At 46.7% G+C, this 24,901-nt stretch overlaps 1 protein-coding gene across 1 annotated transcript in view; it reads right to left on the bottom strand.

Moving 5' to 3' along the window:
* The window catches only part of Mical2 (microtubule associated monooxygenase, calponin and LIM domain containing 2), a 151,937-nt gene extending 127,293 nt beyond the window's left edge, over positions 1–24,644 (bottom strand). Inside the window, exon 1 of the mRNA XM_042056049.1 lies at positions 24,312–24,644. Within this exon, the coding sequence (XP_041911983.1) occupies positions 24,312–24,575 (264 nt within the window). The 5' untranslated portion in view covers positions 24,576–24,644. The remainder of the gene's footprint in view (positions 1–24,311) is intronic.
* Positions 24,645–24,901: the final 257 nt, after the last annotated feature.

Genomic DNA, 24,901 nt, shown 5'->3' with positions numbered 1-24,901 from the left:
GAAACATACATTAATTTGTGGTTTGTTTCTAAGATTGTGGGAATGTTAATCTGAGTATTCCAATGCTGTAACAAATCATGTACCCACAAATTCATTGCTATGTTAGTCACATATGGTTTTAATATTCTTCTCTGTCCTTCTGGCCCTAAACATTTGAACCAGCTCATACTCTGCTTTAGCTGAGATAAAGTTCCAGTCCCTTAAAAAATGAACATTTATGTCCTGAAGAGGCCAATCTGGATACTAAGATTCTGATGAAATTATTGTTACATCCGTACCTGTGTCTACCAGACCTTCAATGACATATTTTTAATTTTGGTCATTGTTAATTTATAAAAGTTTACCAAAATACTTGCTTTATGGTTTCTCCTGAAATTTTCCTCTCTTCTATAGCTGTTCTATTATTCAGAGCAGTATGGTTTCTTACAGTAGGCTTTAGGTTCTTTAATTGCTCTGGGAAGGCGTTCCCTCTGTGATGACAGGAAACTATTCAAAAAGATTTGCCATAGGGGCCTGCAAGAGGACATGGAACTATGACAGTAAAGAATTACCTTGAATATTCCTCATTGACCTACATTAGTTAGTCCAATGCCCGTTTTTGCTACACCTTCTGCATAATCCAGAAGGGAGGGGCATTTTGAATGGATTATTCTTAGAAAAAACATTGTTTCTAGGAATGCCCTGTCTACAATCCCTTTTAAGGGGAACTTGTTTGCCACAATTATAACATTTGACATTTTAATTTTTCTTCAAACCTCTGGAAATCACCTCTCCTATCCATGTATCATCAAGGTCATGAGATTCAATATTAATTGTATTTCGGATCCATTCTTCCAAAGGTGCTGACCTTGCCTTTAATAGTCTAATTATTCTTTTGCATAGAGAGCTGGCATTTTCAAAAGCCAGAGATTAAATTATTGTTTGTCTAGATTCTGAATTTGGTATCATTCTATTTACTGCTGAAGTCAGTCTCTATAAGAAATCCATAAAAACTTCCTTTGGGCCCTATATAACTAGTAAATGACTCAGTTTTCTTTCCTATTTCTCCAATTCGTACAAAGCATTCAAAGTTGCTGTACAGCATAAATCCAGGGTGTGGACATCATATACGGCTTGTCTTTCTATAGTAGCATAATCTCCTTCTCCAAGAGTTTGATCTTGGGAGTTTTCCATACCTCTAGCTTTATTCCATTGTTCAATAATTGTAGCCTCTTCTTTGAACCAGGTACTCCATTGCAATTGTGGACCAGGCTCTAAAACACCTTTAACCAATTCTATTCAGTTTTGGGGGATAATTCTATTACAAACTGGCCACGAAATTAACATTTGCCATATGATATTTGCTTCCCTGAATCTCCTTAAATCTAACATTGGCACAGGACTCTAGTTAGCTGTAACAGAGCCTCTGCCTTTTGGCAATTCCTATAAGGCAACTGGACATATTAAGGTTGGTTGTCTGAATACCTTAGACCGTTCCTCTCTATTCTTATAATGCAATGTTAAAATTGGTTCTCCATTACATTCCTCTGTTTGGATTGGAATATCTCTGTGATCTGTTTTCATTAGGTTTTTCTAAGGCCTGTATCTTAGCACTCAGATTAACCAACCTTTTTAGTGATAAAACAAAAAAAAGAGACAAAGTTGATAATGTTTATAATTGACATTACATAAATCCCTTCTAAATTAGATATCCTCTCATTTAATCATTCCATTTTCAAACTGTCAGCATATTACCATACAGAGACACAAATTCCTTCTTTGTAATGGTTTCCCCCACTTTTAACTAATTCCTCCCTTTAAGAATTCCTAATTGTCTTACCAAATCTATCAATGATGTTGATGAAGATGTGCGGCTTATTGCTACTGCGTAGAATAGTAAAGGCCCTGACTGGATTTCAAGGCAGCTACCTAGTTTGGCAGCAGCCTAAGAAGTTCAGGGGAAGAGGGGGAGAGGGGAAGAGAGGAAGAGAGGAAGAGAGGGGAAGAGGGAAAGAGACTGCTATCTGGAAAATGTGCAGGGGATTGTTTGGAAAAAGCTCGTGTGCATGTGTGGTAGTAGGGGGCAGCTGCCTGAAGGTAGAATCAGTCCATCTAGGATGGGTGAGTCCTTTGGCATTCAGAATCCATGTGCTTCTGGAGTTTGGTGGCAGCTGGAGATAATTTCAGAGATACTACAACAGGAAAATTCCAAACTCGCTCAGAGGCTTGGGGAAAAAAAGGAAAAAAAAGCCTAGCTGGGTGCAGCGAGAACCCCATGTGCAGCTCCAGCCTATGCCAGTGGCTAAAAAGCCACAGGCAAATGGTTTTTTCATGGATTGGTATCCAAAATATTGGGCACCAATATTAGCACAAATAATAAAAATCCAGAGACAGATATTGGGGTTCAACCTGAAGATCAGAGAAGCAAAGCAGCCAAGGCACTAAAGAGCTCTTACCTCTCTGAAATTTTCAGACTGAACAAAAGTGTGAGTTCCTGTTTCATCCCGCCTTATATTCCTCTCTAGTGCTGGGATTAAAAGCGTGCATCACACCGCCCTGCCTCTATGGCTAACTAGTGTGGCTGCTGGGATTAAAGGTGTGTGCCACTGCCTGGCTTGTATGGCTGACTCATGTGGTTGTTTTACATTCTAGTTTTCAGGCAAACTTTTTATTTATTAAAATACAAATTAAATATCACTACAGTGCAGCATCCAGAATTATTGGTCCATTTTCCTCATGTTCTTTTTTCTTAGTAGCTTAGTAAGGTGTTCCCATATTATAATAATAGCTACATTTTTAGTTACATGCCAAGACCTTTCTGAGTACAGGTTCAGGGCAACACACAGCCCATAGTGACAATATTTTGCAGCTGTAGCTACTGAGTGGTGGAACTGAAAGTGAATCCAAGCATCTGGTACTGAGACAACACATCTGTGGTACATGGATCACAATTTTAAGCATAGTGCATTGACCATGCATCTTACTGTGCACAGATCACACATTTAACCATGGTACATGGACTACACATCTAACTGTGGTACATAGATTACACATTTAATCATGGTACATGGACCACGCATCTAATTATGGTACACAGATCACCATGGTGCATGGACCACGTATCTAACTATAGTACACAGATCACACATTTAACCATGGTGCATGGACCACGCATCTAACTATAGTACACAGATCACACATTTAACCATGGTGCATGGACCACGCATCTAACTGTGCAAAGGTCGTGTTTTTAACCCAATCATCTTATTTCAAGGCCACATCATATAGAGCATACACTTAACCCTTGTTCCCATTCCCAGAGCATGCAGTAGGCCTTGGTGCGTGCTCTGCTGCCCTGGTGAGGCAGGTGGCAGACCAGGAGTCCATAAGTCTCTATGATACCATGATGTCGTAAGTACATTTGAGTGATTTTTTTTTTTAAGCCCATCTATGCCACCCTCCTGTGGACTTCTCAGGAGATGCATCCCTCGTGTCTCTGGCACTGGAAGGTGTTCAAAAGTCACTAGAGGAAAGGAGGGGACACTACCCTCAGGTCGTATTGCATATGTCCCATTGGTTCTGTTTCTGGAGAACCATGATGAATATATCCAGCTTTTTTTTTCTTTGTTGGCCATGAAGGGGAAGACTTTACCTCTTCCCTCCTCCCTGAGCAAACAACTTTCTCCTGTGACTCACAGGAGACTAGCCTAAAGGAACTCAGGAAAACAAAACAAACAAAACAAAACAAACTGAGACACACAAGAAGCAAAGCAGGATCCTGGAAGGTTTCGCAACAGTCGAAGACAGAAAGGGCTGGCAATAAGTCAGCCGGGACCAGGCTCTGGCATCCTCAGGATTCTTTACGGCTCAGTCTCAGCTCCTCGCTTCACTGTGGTCCTGCCATGAATGTGCTCATTGATGTTGATTTCACACTTAAGCGTCTCTACCAGACACATTTTTTTAAATGGAATTATGAGATGATAAGGTTTACAAGCATCAAACGGTGCCAGAATGCTGATAGAGGGAGAATACTCAGTGGGTTTTAGAGGAGACAGCACCCCCGGGGCCAACCTGGTTTGGTGGCTGGGAGAACAGTGAACAGCCACCAGTTAACAGGAAAATAATAGCAACAGCAGATTGCTCCTTGGCCTGCCAAACGTGGCGGTTTCTCGAAGGAGCCAATATCATAGGTCACTAATCCAGTGTTAAAGGCTGAAGGCTGCCTGAGCAGGGCCACCCTGCGCTTGCCCAGTGGGAAAAACTCCAGCCAGGGCTCCAAACCGCAGCTGTCAATCCACCCAATGACAAGTTTCCTCTCAACAGGTGCCACAGCCGGTCGGTGACCACTTGAGGTCAAGAGAGGCGTCTCTAAGCTCCTGACATGCTTACTGCCCAGCCTGCCTGAAGTATATTCACTCGGGCTTTGCAGGAGCCACTGTGGAGCCAAGATGAGCGGGGTCCACCGGTCGGTCCCACCAGAACCTGATCGCTGGCCAGCATGACTTTAAGTATGTCACACATTCAGACCTCATAACCACCCGACCTTAGGAAATCAAGGCACAAAATGGCTACACACATGCTCAAGGTCACAGCACACAGGAAGTGAAGGAGCTGCCATTTGAACATGGGGAGGTCAGCACTGAAGCACAAACATCTCAGATGACACAGCTAGGCTGGGCAGTGGTGGCGTACGCCTTTATCATAGCCCTTGGGAGACAGAGGCAGGCAGATTTCTGAGTTCAAGGCCATCCTGGTCGACAGAGTGAGTTCCAGGACAGCTGCTGGGTCTACACAGAGAAACCCTGTCTCAACAAAACAGATAACACAGCTAATGGTGGGCAGCTCAGGGAGTTACCACCCGGTATTTCTGATGCCAGTATCCTGGCATTGTTCCTTGCTGTTACTTGTCTCAAAGATATAGGTCCCAATTTTCCTGTCTGTCACCTTTTATCTCCCTTGTGAGGATAGGAATCCTCTGGTGCCATCTCAACCTGTGACCACCATGGCAGCAGACAAGAATAATTCTATTGATAGACACAGCTTTGTCCCAGTCTGGCATCACAGAGAGGCCACGGAGGTAATGGAAGTGTAAGAGACAAGGCCAGTCGCTCCTCTGTGACCAACTCGGAGGTCAGGAAAGGGCAAACTGCTATGCCCAGCAGCTGTGTCTGGAGCCGGTGCAGAGGTGGAGTCAAGGAACACGGGACAGAGAAGCCACAACCACCCACCTAGCTGGAGGCCTAGCAGGGGGCTCAGGGAAGGTGGCAGGAGGCCTCCGCTAGAACATGCCTCTTTTCTTTATCACCGCCTCTTCCCACGCTGCGGGTGATACGGTTGACTTCCTTCATGCTCTAAAGAACTGAGTATTCCAGGGACAGCGGGCAGGGGAGAGAAGAGACGCAGGCAGGCCATGGGCCACTCAGTGGCTTTCAGCACACAGCTTATGACATAGGCTGCCAGTCTCTGGATAATGGTGTCTCCTACCAACCAGCGTTGCTATGGGCGAAGAGGGAATGCTCTATAGAACTGTTCATTAAGACATCTTGATGGCACATGGTGCTCACTGTGTAAAGATATTTAAAAAAAAGGAGGGCCCCTCCCCTCAGTTCTTTCCTCCTGCAAAGTAATTCTTCATGTGTAATAAGCATTTTGATCTCTTAAGGGTCTGGGAGAAGGTCCAGGCCATCTCCTTTGGGGACATGGACATGGGGGTCCCAGTAGGCTATAAGAAGCCTTCATTGTTTAGGGCAGACACTTCACTACGGCCACCACCGGGACGGTAAATGAGTTTCACCTGGAGCCTGGCCACACGGGAGGTCACTGGGTAGTTACTCTCGCTGCAGTGAGTTGCCTGGTCCCCAGGAACTTGCAAGTGTGTGCACTATCTGAACTGTAAGAGACCTCAGATCAGGTCCAGGGAATTTTTTTTTTCTTCTGTGAAGGGCCAGTTAGTAAATATTTTATACTTTTTTCTTAACCCCAGTTGCTGGTTTCCATTATTCAGTGAGTCCCTCCCATAACCCCTTGTCCTTAGGGAGTTTAAGAAATATTTAAGTGAGCTCAGAGGCCATCTAACACCTGAAGTTGCAAGGACTTCCCTGCTGGTCCTCCTCCATGGGCCATTCCTCATTCTTATCCCAAGCATCACAATCCTCCAAGACACCTTCCCACCAGCCTCCACCCATGACCCTGTGGCTTTCCCCTTTGTTTGTTTCTTCTTTCTTTTCCCTTCCTCATCCCTCCCTGTTCTTCTTAGCGCTTATCACAATCCTAAATCTATTTTTCTTTCATTAACCAATTCTCTCCATGTCTCTTCCCAGAGAATATAGGGTTCACAAACATCAGGGTCTTGCCTCTCTAGTCAGTTCATGGGTTTGTCCCCAAAGACCAAGATCATCCTTGATCCATAGCACAGACCCATATATTTGCCTATTGAGTATATGAGTCAGATCAGATCAGATCTTTGATGGATGTCAAGGCTAACTGAAGTGCAAGGACCAGCATTTACAAAGATTTGGGGATATCCTCTTATTAGATAAAGATACCCAGCTATCCTATAGATGAGGGAGAAGCTAACTCAGGAGGTAGGAACTCTCTCATGTCCTTGTTTCAGTGAGGTCACTGCAGGTAAGGGCAAACCACTTCAAGATATTTATCTGAGAAACAGTAGGACTCAGTTTCAACCCAGATCTGTCCCACTCTGGGGCAAAACTCCAACCAGCACTCTTGTGTAATTTTATCAATTTAGTCTAAATACAGATTACTTATTGGCCCCTGGAAGGGCTTGAGGGGTAGATATATGTCTCTGAACTTTGCAAAGCAAACAAACAAGGTGGGAGACATTATGATCCAATAAATACAGGATTATTAAACAATTGGTTTCAAGGCATAACCTTGGATTAGCGAGTAGAAGGAATCAAAGATGCAATAAAGTGTGTGTGTGTGTGTGTGTGTGTGTGTCCTTTTATAAATGTAATCCCTAGGCTTAGCTAGGGAAAACAAACAGATGTCTCAAAGCCAGTGAGAGGCGTCAGCAAATACTTCAGTTTTCTAAGGACAAAGCTACTGCCCACTCACTGCACCTAGGCCTGTTGTCTGGGGGTGGGATGTATAAATCTGCACCCAATCCAAGAGAGCAGCTGTTTGGGATGCTCGAACAGGCTAATCCCAGAGTATCTGCCTAGAGATACCTTCCCCAGCAAAGAAAGAGGAGACTTGCAGACGAGAGGCAAAGAGGTGCTGTGAACAGTGACATGTTTCCAGCCAGGGAACCCAGCCTCCTGGGAGGAATGTAGTCTTCACGGAACTCGAGGCTGCCACACAAGAAGTGAAGACATTTACTCAGTTCTCAATATTTCCAAGTGGGTCAACTTACACCATGAAGTGCTTTGTAATTAAAAATCCTTTTAAACTGTAACTAGACCATAGTGTCTAGACATCAGGTGGCTCCAATCTTACTCTGTCCTTACCGCCCACAATTATCATGTGACGATCGCCTACGGTCTGTCACAAAACCTGTTATATTTTCTCTCTGAGGACATTGTGAAGCGCGTATATCTGGAAGGCATCTCTCAGCCTACTGGCAATGGTCTGGGATTCTCTCACCAACGCCATGGCAGAGCAGTCAGAGCAGCCACTCTGTGGAGAGGGCCTTGGTGTCCCCCTCAGCTGTGTGGAGGGTGCCCACATGGAGAATGCAGGACTTCTGGGTTCCGGGTCTGTTATCACATTGCTGTAAATACATGGCACAGCTAGACAAACTTCCCCACCTCAAACTCAAGAGAGGAGGTATTGGGTTGATAAAGTAGGTAAGGGCATAGTTTAAGCTCTCCTGAACTATGAACAGAAAATAAGACATTTGAACGCACCCACCCACAAACCCACCGGAATCCACCCATTAGGCAAGAGGAGATGCACATCCATCATTCGTTTGCCTACTCATCCTAAAAACGCTAAGATCAGCTTTCTTCAAGGCATCCTGTTGGTTGCCAAGGAAACAGAAAGGCATATGTCATGCTTCCTGTCTGCATTTCTCCACAGTTCAGCAAACTGACACGGGTCCCTAAGCAAGACAGAGCTTTTCTGCCTCGCACGCACCATGGGATGGGGACGAGAGGTCTCCAGTGAGGGGGAGGAGATGGAGGAGCTGGAGGAGGCATGACCTAAAGAGGTTGAGTGTGCGGATGTGGGTCAAGGGGAAGGGGGAGGAAGTCAAACCACACAGATTCTTAGAGTGGGTGTGGTGGGACTGTGAGCCGAGACTGCAGATCCAGAGGAAGGACACGTCTGAGGAAGGGGGAGAGAAGAAGAAAACCGGGAATGGAATGTACTAGGTTCCTGTTTGGCAAGCGCCAAGGTACACCTACAACATGGGATGCAGTCAGATGCGGTCTCACTTGAAGAGTGGAGAAGGTGGGAAAACTGCATAGAGCCTAGCCTGGGAGTCCTGGGTAGCTCACCCATGTGGAAAATGGAAGCCCCCACAGGGAGTCAACACCCTGCCTCTGGTGGGAGAGGAGGAACTGTGCATACAGATGAAACAATAGTGCCAGGGAGCACCCAGACCCCTTTACTAAAGGGCTACAAAGCAGGGCTGATCCTGGCCCAGGGAAGGGCAGAAAGCCAGCCTTCCAAACCATGCGCTCCATGCCTACATGAGCACCACAGGCTGCTGAGTCCACTCCCAGCTCACTTCGGATGAATCAGGTGGGACCCCTGCCATTCTCGGCACAGTTTTAGGGGAAGGATGGAGGCTGCCACTGCCTGGCCTCTAGTTTACACTCGTTTATTTTGCTTCTCTCTCGGGAAGGAACGGTGAACACTCGTCTAGTATAGAGGACTAGAGCACACCCTAGAAAGGGTGCCAGGATGTGATCACTGAAGCATGTCATTCGGAAAGGAAAGTCTTGGAGATGTTCCCCCCTTGATTATGCAATTGTTTCATGAATCCAAGTTTTACAAACAGAATAAAAAACACCTTTGATATTTAAAAAAACCAACTGCTTTATGGGAACAGAGTGGAGCGGGAACATGATGGTGAGAAGGTCTGGAGGTGACACCGACAGGTAAGGCGAGGCCCTGGGCTTTGCCCCCAGTGAGGAGGACAGGAGCAGAGAAAGAGGAGAGCTCCCCCTCCCACTGGAAACAGGGGCTCTTAAGCGAAACAGAGGAAAGGGTAATCCGTCAGCAGGCAGAGGAAGGGACCATCCGTTACTGCTCATCAGACGATTCCCAGTGACAGCTGACCGGCTGGTCCCTCCAGAGACCCAGCCCCATCATCCTGGGAGACAGGTTCAGGAGGGTAGGCTGGGCCCAGAGTCTCCTCGCTCTCACACCAGAGGGTTTCCTCCCGCTCAGTTCCAAGAAGCTGCAACTCCACCCCTAACTTGGCTGCTCCTGAAGGGAACAGTCCCCACTAACTGCACAGTTGACTCGCGGTAACCGTCACAGGTAGCTCAGTTCTGCTCACACACTTGTGCAGTGAGAGGCCATTTCCTTAGCACCGTCTCCCTGGTTTGCTTGCTTGTTTGTTGCGTGTGTATATGTGTGTAGCATACATGCACGCGTGTAGCATACATGCATGTGTTTATTTGTTTATATATGAGTACATGTATGTGTGTGGATGTGTGTGCATGCCTGTGAGCGCATGTAGGGACCCGAAGTTGAAGTTCTTCAATCCCTCTCTATATGCTCTCTATATCCCTTCACGGCACCTGGAGCTTATCAATTTCAGCTATTCTAACTAGCCAGCTTGCCTGAGGGTCCTTTGTCTCTGTCTCCCAAGTCCTGGGATCATGGCAGGCAGGCCCGCCCAGCACTTGCCTGGGTTCTGGGGATCTGAACTCCAGCCCTCATACTTGCTCAACAAATGCTTTATTCAGATCTATGTTCCCAGCCACCCCTGTATTACTTATTTCCCTTGCAGATGGGAAAACTGAGCCCAAGATTCAAAGTCTGTGTTCTTTCTACTATGGTTCAGGTGGAATGATGAGTCTGTATCTTTTATTTTTTAAATATAATGAGTAAAGGGGAAAGTTAACAGATAATACTTGCTACACATATAAATCCAATATATGTTGAAGGCCTTTGTAAGCTATAGTGCTTTTTATAAGCGAGTCAATACCGACAATCAACAAAGTGACAGGTGTCACGGTCAGACTACCCTCCCATCCTGCTTCTTACAAAATGTTTTATTATATTTATTTTGTGTGTATATGTGTGAGAGAGACACATCTGGCAACAAGAGAGCATGTCATGGCATGCACAGTGAGGTCACAGGACAACTTGCAGGAGTCAGTTCTCCCCTTCCATCACGTGAGTCCCAGGAAGCAAACTCAGATCACCAGGTCTGGCGGCAAGTATCTTTACCCACCAAACTGCCTCGCCAACTGCCTCGCCGGCCCACATCCTGTTTCTTACAAATGAGTTTTTAAATTTACTTATAATACACAGAACTGACTGTTTTCTAAAAAAGCAACAGACCTACTTCCAAAGGGCTGAAGGCTCACTTAGAGAGTCTAGTCTGTTTTCAGCTAAGCCAACAGAAAAACAAAAAGGCTCCCGAGCCACATCTGGCCTCCTCTCCTGGCCTGCGTAGGCTGCTCTGGATTCTTTTGTTTGCCTTTCGAAGCCCACTTCATAAAAACACTGGGGAAACCCTTAGCCACTTCCGAGGTTTCCAGCAATGGTGCAGGCCCCAGTTAATCTCATAAACCAAAGCCATTACATTATGTATAGACGGCTTCCATCTCCCCAAGTGGGGGGTGGGGAACCCTCACGGCACCAGGGGTCAGGGAGCCCAACAAGGACAGTTGGACCAACTAACTAGTTCCAGGATTCCACTGCTGAGCATGTACTGTGTGCTCAGGAGATATCTGGTATATGAAGAGGTATAAGATTTCAAAGGTTCTGCACTATTTTGAAAACAAAGTCAAAGCCACAGGCTGAGCTTGGGGTTGGGACTCAATTTGAAGTCACTTATGGGAAGTACAAAAGAGTACATGGTGCTGTCTGGGCTTCTTCCAGAACCCTGGGATTCTCCTCTTTTGTACTTTATTTGTGGGATATGGACATCACTGGGAAGTGAGGAATATAGCACAGGACAGACACCCCAAGAACGAGAGCCAAACACCCAGCTAAGAACCGAGAGCTAGAGTGTTCCCCAACTCAGACACTGTGGCCTTAGCCCTCTGACCTCTGACATACTTGCATAACAGATGACAGACCTGCTGAGAGCTTCATGTTCAGTCCCAACTGGAAAAGCAGACAACAACCTCAGCAGTTTGGACTAAGGAAGGTTCAAACGAAGATACTTCATCATGGGGGAAGGTAATTCCAGATCAGCCAACAGGGAGGCATTTCTTTGCTGTTCCTGCTAGCATTAAGTGATAGGAATAAGTTTTAGCCCAACAGTAACTACTTATTGCTAACATCTGCATCAGCGTAATCTCCATAATCCGTCTGTCCGTCCATCCATCCATCCATCCATCATCTATCTACCTGTCATAAACCAATCCATCCATCTATCCACCACCCATCCATCTCTCCATATGTCTATTCATTCATCCTTTTTTCTATTCATCTCTCCACCTTCCTGTCCAACTGTCCACATACCAATCCGTCTCTCTATCCATCCGTACATCCTTCTATGCAGTCCTTCACCATTTACCCACCTACCCATCATCCAAGCATTGATTGTCCTTGTTGAATAAAAGTTAATGGTTATTTTAAGCCTTAAAGAAAACACCTGTGGAGATTGGGCATTTAGGTGGAGTGGGTGAGGAGACTCCCTGGCCAGTTAGACCTTCCAGAGCATAAAATCTTTGCTTCCTTCTCTCCTGAGATACAAACTCCCCTAAACATACCAGTCAGTACTTCAGAGGCTGTGAGCATATAACATCCCCAGAGACTTGACAAGGAATTCAAAACTTAAGAGTCCAGAATAGGCAATTTGCCTTGGCACATTCACCACTAAGAAAGCTTACCCAAAGCTCCTCACCCAGCAGGCTGAACAATGGACTCCAACTCATGACTATGTCAGTGGAAACGCTGAAAGGCCTAGTGTAAGCCTCTCAGAAAAGCCCAGACAATTCCTTCACAAACACCAGTGTTGAACATCTCCTGGAGATACGACACCATGGGACACTCAGGAGCCAGCATCCTAAAGAAAGGGAGCCTGATTTCTCCAGGTGTCCCCCTGAACTGCTACTTCAATAGAGGCAGCTGGCTGCCAGCTCTGCAGGGATGACCCGTTCAGGGACTGCAGTGACATTCTGCCCCCAAACAGACACCTACTCTTATCCCCTAGTGGAGAAGTAATCACAAAGTAGCCCCAAGCAGTGGAGAAGCCAAAACAAAGAACCCCACTGTACAGCAATGAGGACAAAGGTCATAATTGTGTCTCGCACTGGGCACTGCGCCTACATGCTTAAATATATCAACTTATGTAGGCTTCCTAATTCCCTGTAAGGTGGGTGCTATTACCAACCTCATTTTACAATCAAGACACCAAGAAAGTTAAATAATAGGCCTTAGGTCACAGGACCATAGCAGGATATGAACCCAGGCTCCTATGATCCTATCGACCATGTTTTCAGCCATGGATGGCGCTACAGCCTCTCTGATACCTCATTGCAGACATGGGAGCATCAAAGGCAGTCTATTTGATGGAGCTCTGAGCACGTCTTCCTCTCTGAGTTCTGGCGCAGGATGGTTCTTCTCACCTCAACAGTCCACAGCCAACATCCTATCCATGGCATTAACGACATTAAGCACATCATCAACCCTTCTTGTCTCGGCTCCATCTCAGAAACACTGGCATCTTCACAGTGCTCCATTTTTGCAAACTTCCGAGGACCACATGGAAGTTGAGAGACAGGGCTGAAACAGGGATAGGACAGGCAGGCCACAGGCAGACACCCAGGATGCCAAGACTTCATTTTAAGGGACAGCATAGCCACCAGCCAATCAGATCATGCCTGCTCACAGATTCTGGAGGTCAAGCTGAAAAAGTGTGTGCTCCTAAGGCTGGAACAGTTCTAGAAGTGAAAAACAAAATCCACCAAATGTGTCACCTGAGTCCAGGGACCACAATGCTTTTTTTTTTTTTTTTTTTTTTTTTTTTTTTTTTTTTTTTTGATTAGGGGTTTAATTAAGAAAAAGAAAAAGAAAAAAAAACAGGATATGGATTCCTAACAGCATGGAAGCCCAGCCCCACTCAGTATCCTGTGCAAAGAAAGCATTCCGTCATTTTAGCACCTTTCCCCGAGACAATAGGCTACATTTTTCCACCTAAGGATTGTTGGCTGGAAACCACAGCTGGAAGTCTGCGAGTGTGGCTGTAGCTCAGCACAGTCCCTGAGGAAAATGATTAATGGCGTTCCCAGGCCTGCTATCTGGTGGTTCAGATGCCGAACGTAAGGGCTGGCCTTAGAATACATTGCCTTAAGGACCCTCTTCTAAGCACTGGGGGAGCAGGGGACCAGAGCACACAATCCCAAGGCCTGAGCTCTGGCAGGACTGGGCAGTGAAGGCCAAGGCCTAGAGCGGCAGGGGCAGGGCACCCTCAGGGCCTGTTCTCACTGCTGCTGTAGAAGAAGGAAGCTGGCTGTCCACAGAGGCCTTGCCTAGTAACAGACTGGCCGGGGTGACCTTTGTGTAATAAAAGCCATCCTTCAGTAGCACACAGGTGACTGTAGCTGAGATATTCCTTGAGAAGTCATGTCCAGGGGGCTGAAAGATGCAGGAGCTAAAAGATGCAGTGGCAAACCCGCAGAAGACGCAGAGTATGCACTGGGGAGGAGGAGGAGAAGGAGGAGGATGAAGAGGAGGAGGAGGAAGAGGAGAAGGGAGAAGAAAAGGAGGACAGTGACAATTTGAGAAATAAAATGAGCTGGAAAATAGTTTAAGCACGGCCCACCTAACTCCACATGCAAAATTGGACTCAAAGTGACTCAAAGATCTAAACTTTATGATTTTACAAGAAAACTGAGGGTGGGGGATGGAACCTTGATGGAGTTTGCCTGGTGATGCCAGCACTATGTAAACTGTATGTGCTGGTGTGAGCCTGTTATCTCAACACTTGTCAGACGGGGACATCCTTATTTCCAGTCCAGACAGACACCTGGTGTTTAGGCAGTGACAAGAAATGAGCGCTAGGTTAGTGAAGCATCCAGCACGGTCCTCCCCACATGGACGAAGCTACAGGGTAAGACTTCCCAGCAGCACCCACATCTAGCCTGGCCTTGGCGGCAAAGCTGGCTGCCCTCGTTCCCAATGACCTACAGGCGTGCTATGAAAGCAAGCCACTCCCTGGGACACAAGGCCTGAGCTCTGGCATGACTAACCCTAACCCTAACCCAGGCCACTATGGAATTCTCAGGACCACCGAGGGGTAACTCAGGGACAAGGGCTGCCCCAGTCTACCCCTATCTACCATTAGCACCCCTGGGACATCACAAGTTCCTCCTGGAGGAAGTAAACCAGGTGACCCAGGACCCAGAAGCCCCCTATGACCTTGCATCTCATAGGGTGAAAAGTTCCATGTGGTAGCCACACTCTCTGGCCCATCTCTTCTTTTTCTATTGAAAATAAAGTTATTTTCATAAAGCATATTCTGATCACAGTTTCCCCTCTGTCATCTCCTCCCAGGTACTTCCCACCTCCCTATAGCAAAGATTTCTAATTAATATTTGGTATCCAAATTGAGAAGTCTTATAAGGGTCAAAAACAGCATATATTTGAAGACTTGGCACTAAAAAAATGAAAGATACATTATAACTGTGATAGTTATTGTTTGCTAAAACAATATTTCAGATACATTTGAATGAAATGGAAGGTCTGACTAGACTGGACGATGAAAAGGAATGGAGTTTGAACGCATGCTCTTGACATCGCTACACTGACTGAAATGGCCACAGACAAAATGGCAAATATCTGATTCCCTTCTATGAAATACCTCAAACAGGAAAAATTACGGAGAAAGGGCATGGTCGGTGGAGTACTGTCAATGAGTTCAGAATTTCTATTTAGAGAGTGGAAAATTTTTAGACATAAGAAACTGGTGCTGGGTGAGGTGGTACCTCAGAACTCTGCAGTGCAGGCAGGAGGATCAGGAGTTCAAGGCCAGCCCAGAATACACGGTTTGTTTGAGGTTAGCCTGAACTACATGAGATCTCTCTCAAAACAGACAGGCATCGAGATGACTGAATAACACCGTGGTTAACCTCATGGAACTGGACCTTTAAAATGGTTAAGGTAGCATATATATCTTACCACAATTAAAAACACCAGTTTTCTGGTTTCCACAGGTGGCCATGTTAAACAGACAAAACAGGAAAATCAAGCAAGGATTCACACGGAGAGAGAACATACGTCATTTGTCCCATTGGGCATGGGTCACCTAACTTTGTACTATTTTTCCAGTTCCATGAGAAGCTTCTTCCTAGGGCAAAAACTCATGGTTGCCAAAGTCACAGAGAGCAAGTGATGGTTGTGGGCAGAGTCCTAAACAGGACATGGATACTTCCCCATCTAAGGCGCAGGTGACATTGAAGAAGAGAGGGTAGGAAGTATGTAAGAGCCAGATGATAGGGTGTGCGGTGGAATGCCCTGGACATAATACAAACAGTGCAATCACTAATCACAATGACTAAGGTTACCTACATAAGACCTACCCTACAAGAGTAAATCAGAGAAGGGGGAGGGGCTCCTAGGGGCCTACTCTTTACTGCTGGCTTTTAATTCTGGGAGAACTGGGATAAAGGATCACTGTCTTTAATTGTGTACTCGTTTCTAAACCCACCCGACTCCAGGAGACAGCTCCAAACTCACCGTCAGATTGCCCCAGTGACAAAACAAATCTAGAGATAGGAATGGGACTAAGATTTGTGGGGAAGAAGAGGGATGGACAAGGGCTGTAGGGTGGTGAGCAGGTGAGCGGGTGAGAGTGGCAGGGATGCCCTGTTCTGTTTACATGAGGGAAATGTACGAAATAAATTCAATTACCAATCAACCAAGTGAACGAGTACAGAACGGATAGTGAAAACCGGCAGCTTTCTCTCCTTGGGTTAAACGACTGTCTTCAGAGAAGGTCTCAGAATAACATCTTCTCTCCATAGAACTTCCACGGACAGGCCTGAAGGAATAGCTTCCTCCCCAACCCCTCTGTGTGTGTGTGTGTGTGTGTGTGTGTGTACATGCACATGGGCACATTTGAAGTTATTTTACCAATCCAGAGAGATGGCTCAGACGTTAAGAGCACTTTCTACTCTTCCAGAGGACTCAAGGTCAGTTCCCAGCATCGTCTTTGCAGCCACAAACATCTGTCACTCCAGTTTTAGGGGATCTGATGCCCTCTTCTGTACTCCTTGGGCACTGCACACATGTGCCACACATACACACATGCAGGCAAAGAACACACACATAAAGTAAAACTAAATTGTATAAATCATCCCACCATGTCCTTGTACTTCTCCAATGCGGCTCATATCATGTTCTCTCGGGCAGAGCTGTTCCACAGACGCTGGCTACTGATCCTCAGGCGGCCACCTCTGCCCCAAATTCCTACTTTAAAAACCAAGCCTTTCCTTTCAGTCCCCATGGCTATGTGTGGCTATTTACAGTTACGTGTAGTCAAACACAGTCCTTACTGACTCAGCCAGGGGGAACAACCTAAAGGTCGAGCCTGATGTACTTCCGGGTAGCTGCCCCACAGGAGAATGCCTTGCTATGGAAAGAAGCCATCCCCAAAGCTTTTCTTCTTCCTCTTCCTCCTTCATAGCAACAACAAGGAGGAGCAAGAGCCTCAAGAAGAAAGAAAGACGTAAGGCAACTCTTTCTAAGTAGGAAGCATAGCTTTCAACCCTCCATTTTTGCCTCGTGCCCTATCCAGACATTCATTTAGTTGGACAATCTGGCGAGAGACTCCCTCAAGTGCAACCCTGGGTGGGCCAGGGACTGTGAGAAGAGTCTTTCTCCATGGAAAAGGAAGGTTCCTCTCCAGCCTTACAGACCTATTGATCAGCTGATTTCCCACACCCCTTGCGATGCCAGCCAAGACCCAGAAGTGGCTGCAATCACTGCCCCTCCCTCACAGGGGGGAGATGCTCAGAAGCAAAGGGATTAGCTGGGACCACTTCTAAAACTCCTCCTACAGCCTTGGGAATAGCACAGCTCACCTGGATCCTTCAGGAGAAAGCTACTTCCCAACTTCAATAGGCTTTTCTTTTTTGAGACAGGGATTCACTGTGTAGCCCTGAGTGGCCTAGACTTTGACCTCAGAGCTCTGTCTACATCTACCTACCAAGTGCTGGGATTAAAGGCATATGCCACCATGCCACCCCCAGCATTTTAATGAATGAAGATTAGTTTCCCTTTTTCTTTTCTTTGACATAGGATCTCATTTAGCCTAGGCTGGCTTCAGATTGGTTATGTAGCTGAGAATGACCTTGAACTTCTGATCCTCCTGCCTCTGCATCCTGAGTGCTGGGATTATAGTCCTGTTACAGCATGCCTCATTTATGGGATGTTAAGGATGGAACCCAGGGCTTTATGCATGCTGGGCAAGCGCTTTATCAATTGAGCTACATCCCCAGCTCACTTAGCTTTCCCTTTTAAAAAAAAGTATATTATAGTTATTATTTAGTATCCATGGACTTCTAGGAAGCCTATCTCACTTCTCCATAGATACCAAAATCTGCAATGTTCAAGTCTCTTGAATAAAATAAATGGTATATTGTGTTTGCATATGACCTGTGCATATCTTCCCACATACTTTAAGCCATCTCTAGATCCCTTATAACAATACCAGCAAAATGCAAATGCTATATAAATAGTTATTTTATTGTATCATCAAGGGAATGACAACAAAAAATCCATGTACATTCAGGACAGATGAAAAAAATTTTAAGTATTTTTGATCTATGGTTGGTTGTATCCATAGATACAAAACTCAGAAATACATAGGGTTGACTGTATTGCCACAAAGCAAATCACAGTGAACCCAAACTGATGGTTTTGTATGAGGCTAGTTGAAGGAGAGAGGGTTTTCTTTTCAGTAAATGTTGTCAGGAAGTGGCCTTTGGGTAGACTGTGTGCTCCCTTGAGATAGTAACTGAATGGCAGTTAGCACACCCTTCTATCTCCAGGATGGTCCAAGAGCAGGGTCAGTGGTCTCTGGCCAGGTGAGTGGGCAGATCCAGAATTTCCTCAGCTAGTTCTTGCATGGAGTACACAATTTCACAGCCCAGAGACAGAACCACCTCTGCCTTCCCAGCTGCCTGTACCTGTCCATATTAGGCAAAGAGGCACTTGACCTGCCACAGCCTGTGTGTGTGACTTCAGACGCCAGGAATGTCTGATAGGCTTATCCAAGCAGGAGATAGTAGCTGGGCGCTCCCAGCTTTACCCCTTCCACTCCTAACTCTCCCCTGCTCTCAGCTTCAGGCCTCCCCAATGGCTTCACTCAGGTCACGCAGGCGCCACATGGCAAGCTGGGTCACGTGTGAGACCCACGACATGATATCTATATGGGGAAGTGGTGCTGAGGTGGCCATGAGCAAGGGTCACACGGGGGAGGAAACAGTGTGTGCAGGCTCAGCTGGATGCTCCCCAAATGCACGCTCATCCCTCTACAATGACAGAGGAAGAGGACTGTCTTGGTTGTTTGTTGACATCACATCAGCTATTCCCAAATCTTTGACTGGGACAGGAGTCCGTGAGTCATTTTCTGCAAGTGTGTTTTTCTGTAAGATAAACAGTGCCTGCTGGCCTGCAATGATCTCCCAGTGTTATAGAGCGAGCCCAGGGAGATGCTGCAATGATCACGCGGTGTTATAGAGCGAGCCCAAGGAGATGCTGCAAAGATCACCTGGTGTTATAGAGCGAACCCAGAGAGATGCTAGAAGGCGCTCTAGGCTGGGTGGCAGGGTGTCTAGTGCAGGGAGGTTGAGGTGAGGTTCTCTGCCCATGGTCCTCCTTTCCATATAGCCTGGCTCTAGAGCAGGAGGCCTTTCCCCATCTCTTCCTCCCATCCATCCATCCATCCATCCATCCATCCATCCATCCATCCATCCATCCTGCTTTCTAAGGCTCTTCCTGCCCCCTCGCCCCTCTTTCTCATTACAAAAGCAATGCCTCTTTCTAGATTGCCTTTCTTCTGTCCTCAGCTCTGCCAGACAGACTCCTACCTACCTGGCAAACTCCCACATCATCCACCCTCCTCCAGGAAGCATATCCAGACTACCCAGCCAGTTAGTCATTTGTTTTCCTATATTCCTCCATACTGGGGCACACACACCTCTCTCCTAACACTTAGAAGGATGCCAATGATTGTGATGGCTCAGTGTTTGCCAATCATGAACTATGCAGTAGACAACACTCAAGGACTCCACAAGGATGACTGTATTTAACCCTGACAGTCACTATGACAGTCACTGTGAAACAGATACATTATTCTTCATATTTGACAGAGAAAAGCATAGAGATAGTACAGCTGCCTGCAGAATAATGGAAGGGTTTACAGGCACCTAGATAATAAGCTTTGGTGTAGTATTAGCTCCATAACACTTGTAAATTATTAAATATGTAGATGAATAAGGACATAATTACATTCCTATCTCCATTCCAAAAAAGAAAAGAAAAGAAAAGAAAGACTTAGGTGAGAACTTTTTAAAAAAAAAAAAAAAAAGACAAAAATCTCATATAGCCCAGGCTCACCCTGAACTCCTGGTCCTCCTGCCTCCACCTCTCTAGTGTTAGGATTACAGATACGAGCAACCACACATAACTCTAGCACTATTTCTTTTTAAATATAATTTAAATTTTATTATTATTATTATTATTATTATTATTATTATTATTATTGTGTGTAGGGATGTGGGCCATAGAATGTATATGGAGGTCAGAAGATATCTTTGTGGAGCTGGTTCTCTTCTTCTACCCTTACGTGGGCTCCAGGGATTGAACTCAGGTCACCCGGTTTGCATGACAAGTGCCTTTATCCATTGAACCAACATCTCAGTATCCCACTGGCAGTCTTTGTTGGACGGTGTAGCTCAGGCTGGCTTCAAATACTGTGTAAAAGGTAAATTAACTCCTTGTTGTTGTTGTTGTTGTTGTTGTTTGAGACAGGGTTTCTCTGTGTAACAGCCCTGGCTGTCCTGGAACTTACGTTGTAGACGGGGTTGGCCTCGAACTGACAGAGCTCTGCCTGCCTCTACCTCTCAAGTGCTGAGATTAAAGGGATGGACCATCACCAACTGGTTGATTAATACCTTCTTACCCATCTTTCAAACCACCTTTACTGTTGGATGACTACCTGTGGTGTGGGGATCTACAAACACCTGCTGCTGGGACAAACCAAGATAACCTGAATCCCAGCAGTGCTACTCCCTGGCTCCCCCAAACAGCTGTGGCTCCCTGTCTGTCCCACACCCTGCACATGTCACCTGCCAGGTGAAGAGAACACTATTCTCTTACATTGCTTCTAGAATTACATACGTGCATGGATTTGGAGGTGTGACTGCTCTATACCAAATTACATACTGCAGGTTCATCTGGGCCTGGCATAATACCTACCCACCTGGATGTCACATCTGAGTCAGGTGTGGCCCTAGCGCCAAGGTGGCATCAATCTCAAGAGAGTTCATATGATTTGATCCTTGGTTCACCCCATTCTTATCCAGAGCCACACCCAGGGAATGAATTATGAAGCGCCTAATGAAACCCTCATAAATATTAATAGGTCATAAACAACCGTCTCGGGCTAAATTATGCAATGCACACTGGTGCCAGGGCTCTGAAGGCCTGCTAGGTCATTCTCATTTCTAGGCACCTCCACTAGAGCTCTTCTCCCCGGAGATCCCGGTCCTCCTGCCACTGCCACCAGCACACAGGCAGGTGTGGTTGGAGATTTGGATGCAATCACAGCACTTAATACATGCAGGTGGGGGACTGATAAGCCCAAATCAACTCCAGATGGTACTGGATCATGTGCCCCTCAATACAAAGAAGGGGTCGGGACGAATTGCATTTTTTCCTACTCATGTCTGTGGGCTAACTGGGAGTTTCCATTAAGCAGGCATTCATCACGCCTGCATTATCTGGAATGGGATTTATGATCAACCACTTGTTTGCTAAGGTCTAGTATTTCTTATCTGGCTGATGCTAAGCATAAACTATTATGTCAAAAAAAATCCAAACAAACATGCTGTGTGAACAAGTCAGTGTTTGTCACGTGGGAGGACAGGTGGGACCCACTTTCTGTGGTTTGGCTTGACTCACGAGAACAGCAACACGGCCTCTTAGAGCTGAGTACCCATCACCCATGCATGAATCTGGCATGGGAGGGCCTGACCAGAAAAAAAGTAAGCAATAAAAGAAAAGAACACCTGTGTTTGTCTGCACTCCCAGTCCTGGGAAGCTGCTCCACCCATGTGTCAATCATGTGTGGAAGGGCTGTCAATTGCAGTAGCCAAGTCTCCTGGATTTTATTATTATGAATCCAGAGTCAGAGCAATAAAAAAAAATTCACTATTGAGTTGGAAGAGAAAGATTTACCTTTTGGGTCATAGACCTGTCAAGATGGGACCCAGACATTCCAAGAGGAGAGGAACCTGCCCTTGGTACAGAGGAATAGAGTAAAATAGCCAACATGGAAGGAAAGAGAGAGGACGGGAGGCTGTGTGGTAGACCATCTTGCCTCCATGAGTGAATGGTTTCCCTGCCAGTTTGACTGGTTTGAACCGGGTTGCTGAAAAGACCAGCAAAAGCGACCTGAGAGTCTCAGTGTAGACTGCCAGTGCCTGTTCAGCTCTTCCACTCCTCAGCAAGGATAAGATAGACTCCCGGACATTCCAAAGGCCTTCATTCCCCTCACAGAGGCCAACGACTCAGGCTTGGGGCCACTACTATTGACTGAAACACCACAAACTGAAGATGCTCTCACTTTCTTTGTGTCTCAGGTACACAGAGTGACCTGTCAGCCACACGGCATGGAGACTCTGCTGCTCGAAGCCACTCGAGCTTGTAAAATAGGACTGGCCAGACACGACAAGCCACCCTCTGACTGATGATTTTTCAAAGCGCACCCCCAGAGCCAGGTGGGGTGGTGCAGGCCAGTAAGCTTAGCAATCAAGACGTGGATGCAGGAGATCAGGCGTTCAAGGCTGGTCACCAGTACGTGGCTAGCTTGGGCTACGTGAGACCCAGGCTCAAAACAAAAGACATCGTGTTAGCCAGCCTTCCTCTCATGCCCGGCTCGCCCGCCTCCCTCAGAACGTTCACCTTTGGATCGGCCACCAGGGCAATGCCACTTCCTAATAAAACAGTCCTGCTAGGCAAGGTGACTGACTCACACCTTTAATTCTGGCACTGAGACAAGAGACTTGCCTTGAGTTCAGAGCCAGCCTGGGCTAACAGTTCTTTAAAAATCCTCCATGAGAGACAGTGTATCAAATAGTGACCACCCAACTTCTTTCTCTGGTACCCTCCTTAGGACTTTCTTGGGGATTACAGGGACCATATATGGGATTCTTTTAAAAAGAAAGCCACCATATACAATGACTAAAAAAGGTAACTCAATTCCCCAGGGAGCCATGAACCCGGAAATTACAACTTTGAAGGAGGCATTGGTGGGAGGGGCACCCAGGGCATCTGTCTTCTCCCTTTTCCTTTGCCACCCTGGTGTCTCTGCTTGAAGCTAGAGTGTGGCAAGTTTTGGACCAGCATGGGGGAGGGGAGCAGAAGGGGGTCTCTTCTCATGGCTGAAGTGTATGTGGTTTTAGTACAGTTGGAACACTGGCCTGCACTCTCCACATTGGTGTATTGGGCTCCGGAGCTTGGCAGCTGTCTCCCTGGGGCAATGGAAAGCAGCCGTATCCCACGGTGGCCTTAGCCACTCCCCATCACCAAAACAAAAACACAACAGGCTCCATTGCTATGGAGAGTTCAATCCTCTTGTCCTGGGATTGGCACAGACTAGAATTCCATGGGCTTTGCTGAGCTACCTCCCGAGAGATCTAAATACCGTGCGTTCAGCGTTAACCTAAACACACAGCCTGGATCTGTACCAGCAACGAATCTCAGCTTTAGCAGCCTGTCGGGCGGGGTCATGTCAGATGTCAGAAGAGTGATGTTCTGGGCTCTAGGTTCACGGATGCTGCAAACAGTGGGCCACAAGGCACACAAGCAGTTTAGGAAGACTATCTTATCTACAGGTGTGCTCCTGAGCAGAGACACGGATCCTAGGAAAGGGACAAGGAGATGTTAAGAAGAAAATACCAGCAACCACCCCACAGCTCAGACTGGTACGGCTCAGTGAGTACAAAGCTTGTTGAGTGGGCATGAGGATCCGAGTTCTAATCCCCAGCAGCCATATAGAGTCTAGGCATGGAGACAGACATCCACAAGCCCAGCATTGCGGGAACAGAAACAGGAGGATTGTGGGAGCTCACTGGCCAGCCAGTCTAGCTGGAATAGCAAGCCCGAAGCTCAGTGAAAGAACCTGTCTCGAAAGAGCAATGTGGAGAGCAAAGAGAGGAAGATGGCTGAAGTTGACCCCCGGCTTCATATGCACACACACAGGCAGTGCGCCCACCCACACCCACCCCACTCCACAAAAACCACACGGGGGCTTTCTAAAATGTTCGCTGCCGGTAGACAGGCATTGAGCGACACATCTTAGGTGACACAGTGCTTAAGCTGTAGACTCAGAGCCACCGTGCCTCCTAGATGGGGGGAGTTGGGAGGACCTTGGTCTTAACATAGAGTAGGGAACCCCGATGGCTCCTTGGCCTGGAGAGGGAGGGACGGGGGTATGGGTGGAGGGGAGGGGAGGGAAGGGGGAGGAAGAAGGGAGGAGATGGAAATTTTTAAATATAAAAAAATAAACCATATATAAAAAAAAGAAGTGTGAATGCAGGTAAAACTATTGCTTTCTGAGTCTGCACATCTCTAGAGCAGCACAGGGACCTGCAAGTGTCCAATGCTCAGATGGGATGGAAGGGTACCTTGTATACAGAAGTTGCTCAATAAAGAGCAGGACCCACCACAGGCAGCAGGGTTGTAGAGACAGGAGGATTAGGAGATAGGGTGGTGCCACTGTTTCATACCCCCATTTTGCTTTTGGTTCCTTCCCTTGGAGACGGTACAAAGGGGTAGCAGTGGTCACCACAATTGGATCAACTTCAAGGCACCCCTTCCAGGCAATGGAAACCTTCCCCTGAAAACCACAATATAGCACCCACAGGCACATCCATTAAGAACCTCAAAATGGCAAGATAACATCTCTTTGGTTTCTTTTCCATGAGAAATGTCCATGGGGGTCCCCTTACCTTGGTGTTCATGCAGGCTTTCCCTCGTTTGTACTCCTTGTGGGCACCACGCTTATCCAGTTTGTGCCAGAGGGCCTTGGCCTTCCAGGTGTTCACCTTGGACTTGAGCTGTGAGTAGAAGTTTCTATGGTCCAGCGGATCAAGGTCCAGGAGGCAGGTGAGGATGTTGAAGGCCTGGAGGGTGCCTTTGCACGTGGTGGCTTGCACAAAGTTCTCAAAGACCTGGCTGGCCTGGGCCTGTTTCTCATCCTCATTTTCTCCCATGGTTCAGGAGCTGTGTGGAACCGTGGTGTGGAGGGGTCCAAGGGCTACCATGAAGTGCTATAAAGGTATCACCCCTGCAAAGGAAGGCGTCGACAGGTGAGTCTCACATCCTTTAAAGGGACTAAAGGGCTGATCTTGATTCCGCACGCTCACCGCTCCACCTGGACCTTATTTGGAGAAGGTCCAATGTACCTTCTAGCCTGGCATGACGCCTTGCTGGCAACCTCGCTCCCCATCCCCCAGTCCTTTCTCTGGCTGGAGAACTGCAGATTGCACCCAGCTATATAAATATACTCCAGAGAATGTCAACAGGGCTCAGGCAGTCA

This window comes from Arvicola amphibius, chromosome 1 (assembly GCF_903992535.2).
Source record: "Arvicola amphibius chromosome 1, mArvAmp1.2, whole genome shotgun sequence".
Classification (NCBI taxonomy): Eukaryota; Metazoa; Chordata; class Mammalia; order Rodentia; family Cricetidae; genus Arvicola; species Arvicola amphibius.
The sequence above is the reverse complement of the archived record's forward strand: the minus strand, read 5'-3'. Positions and strand labels throughout refer to the sequence as shown.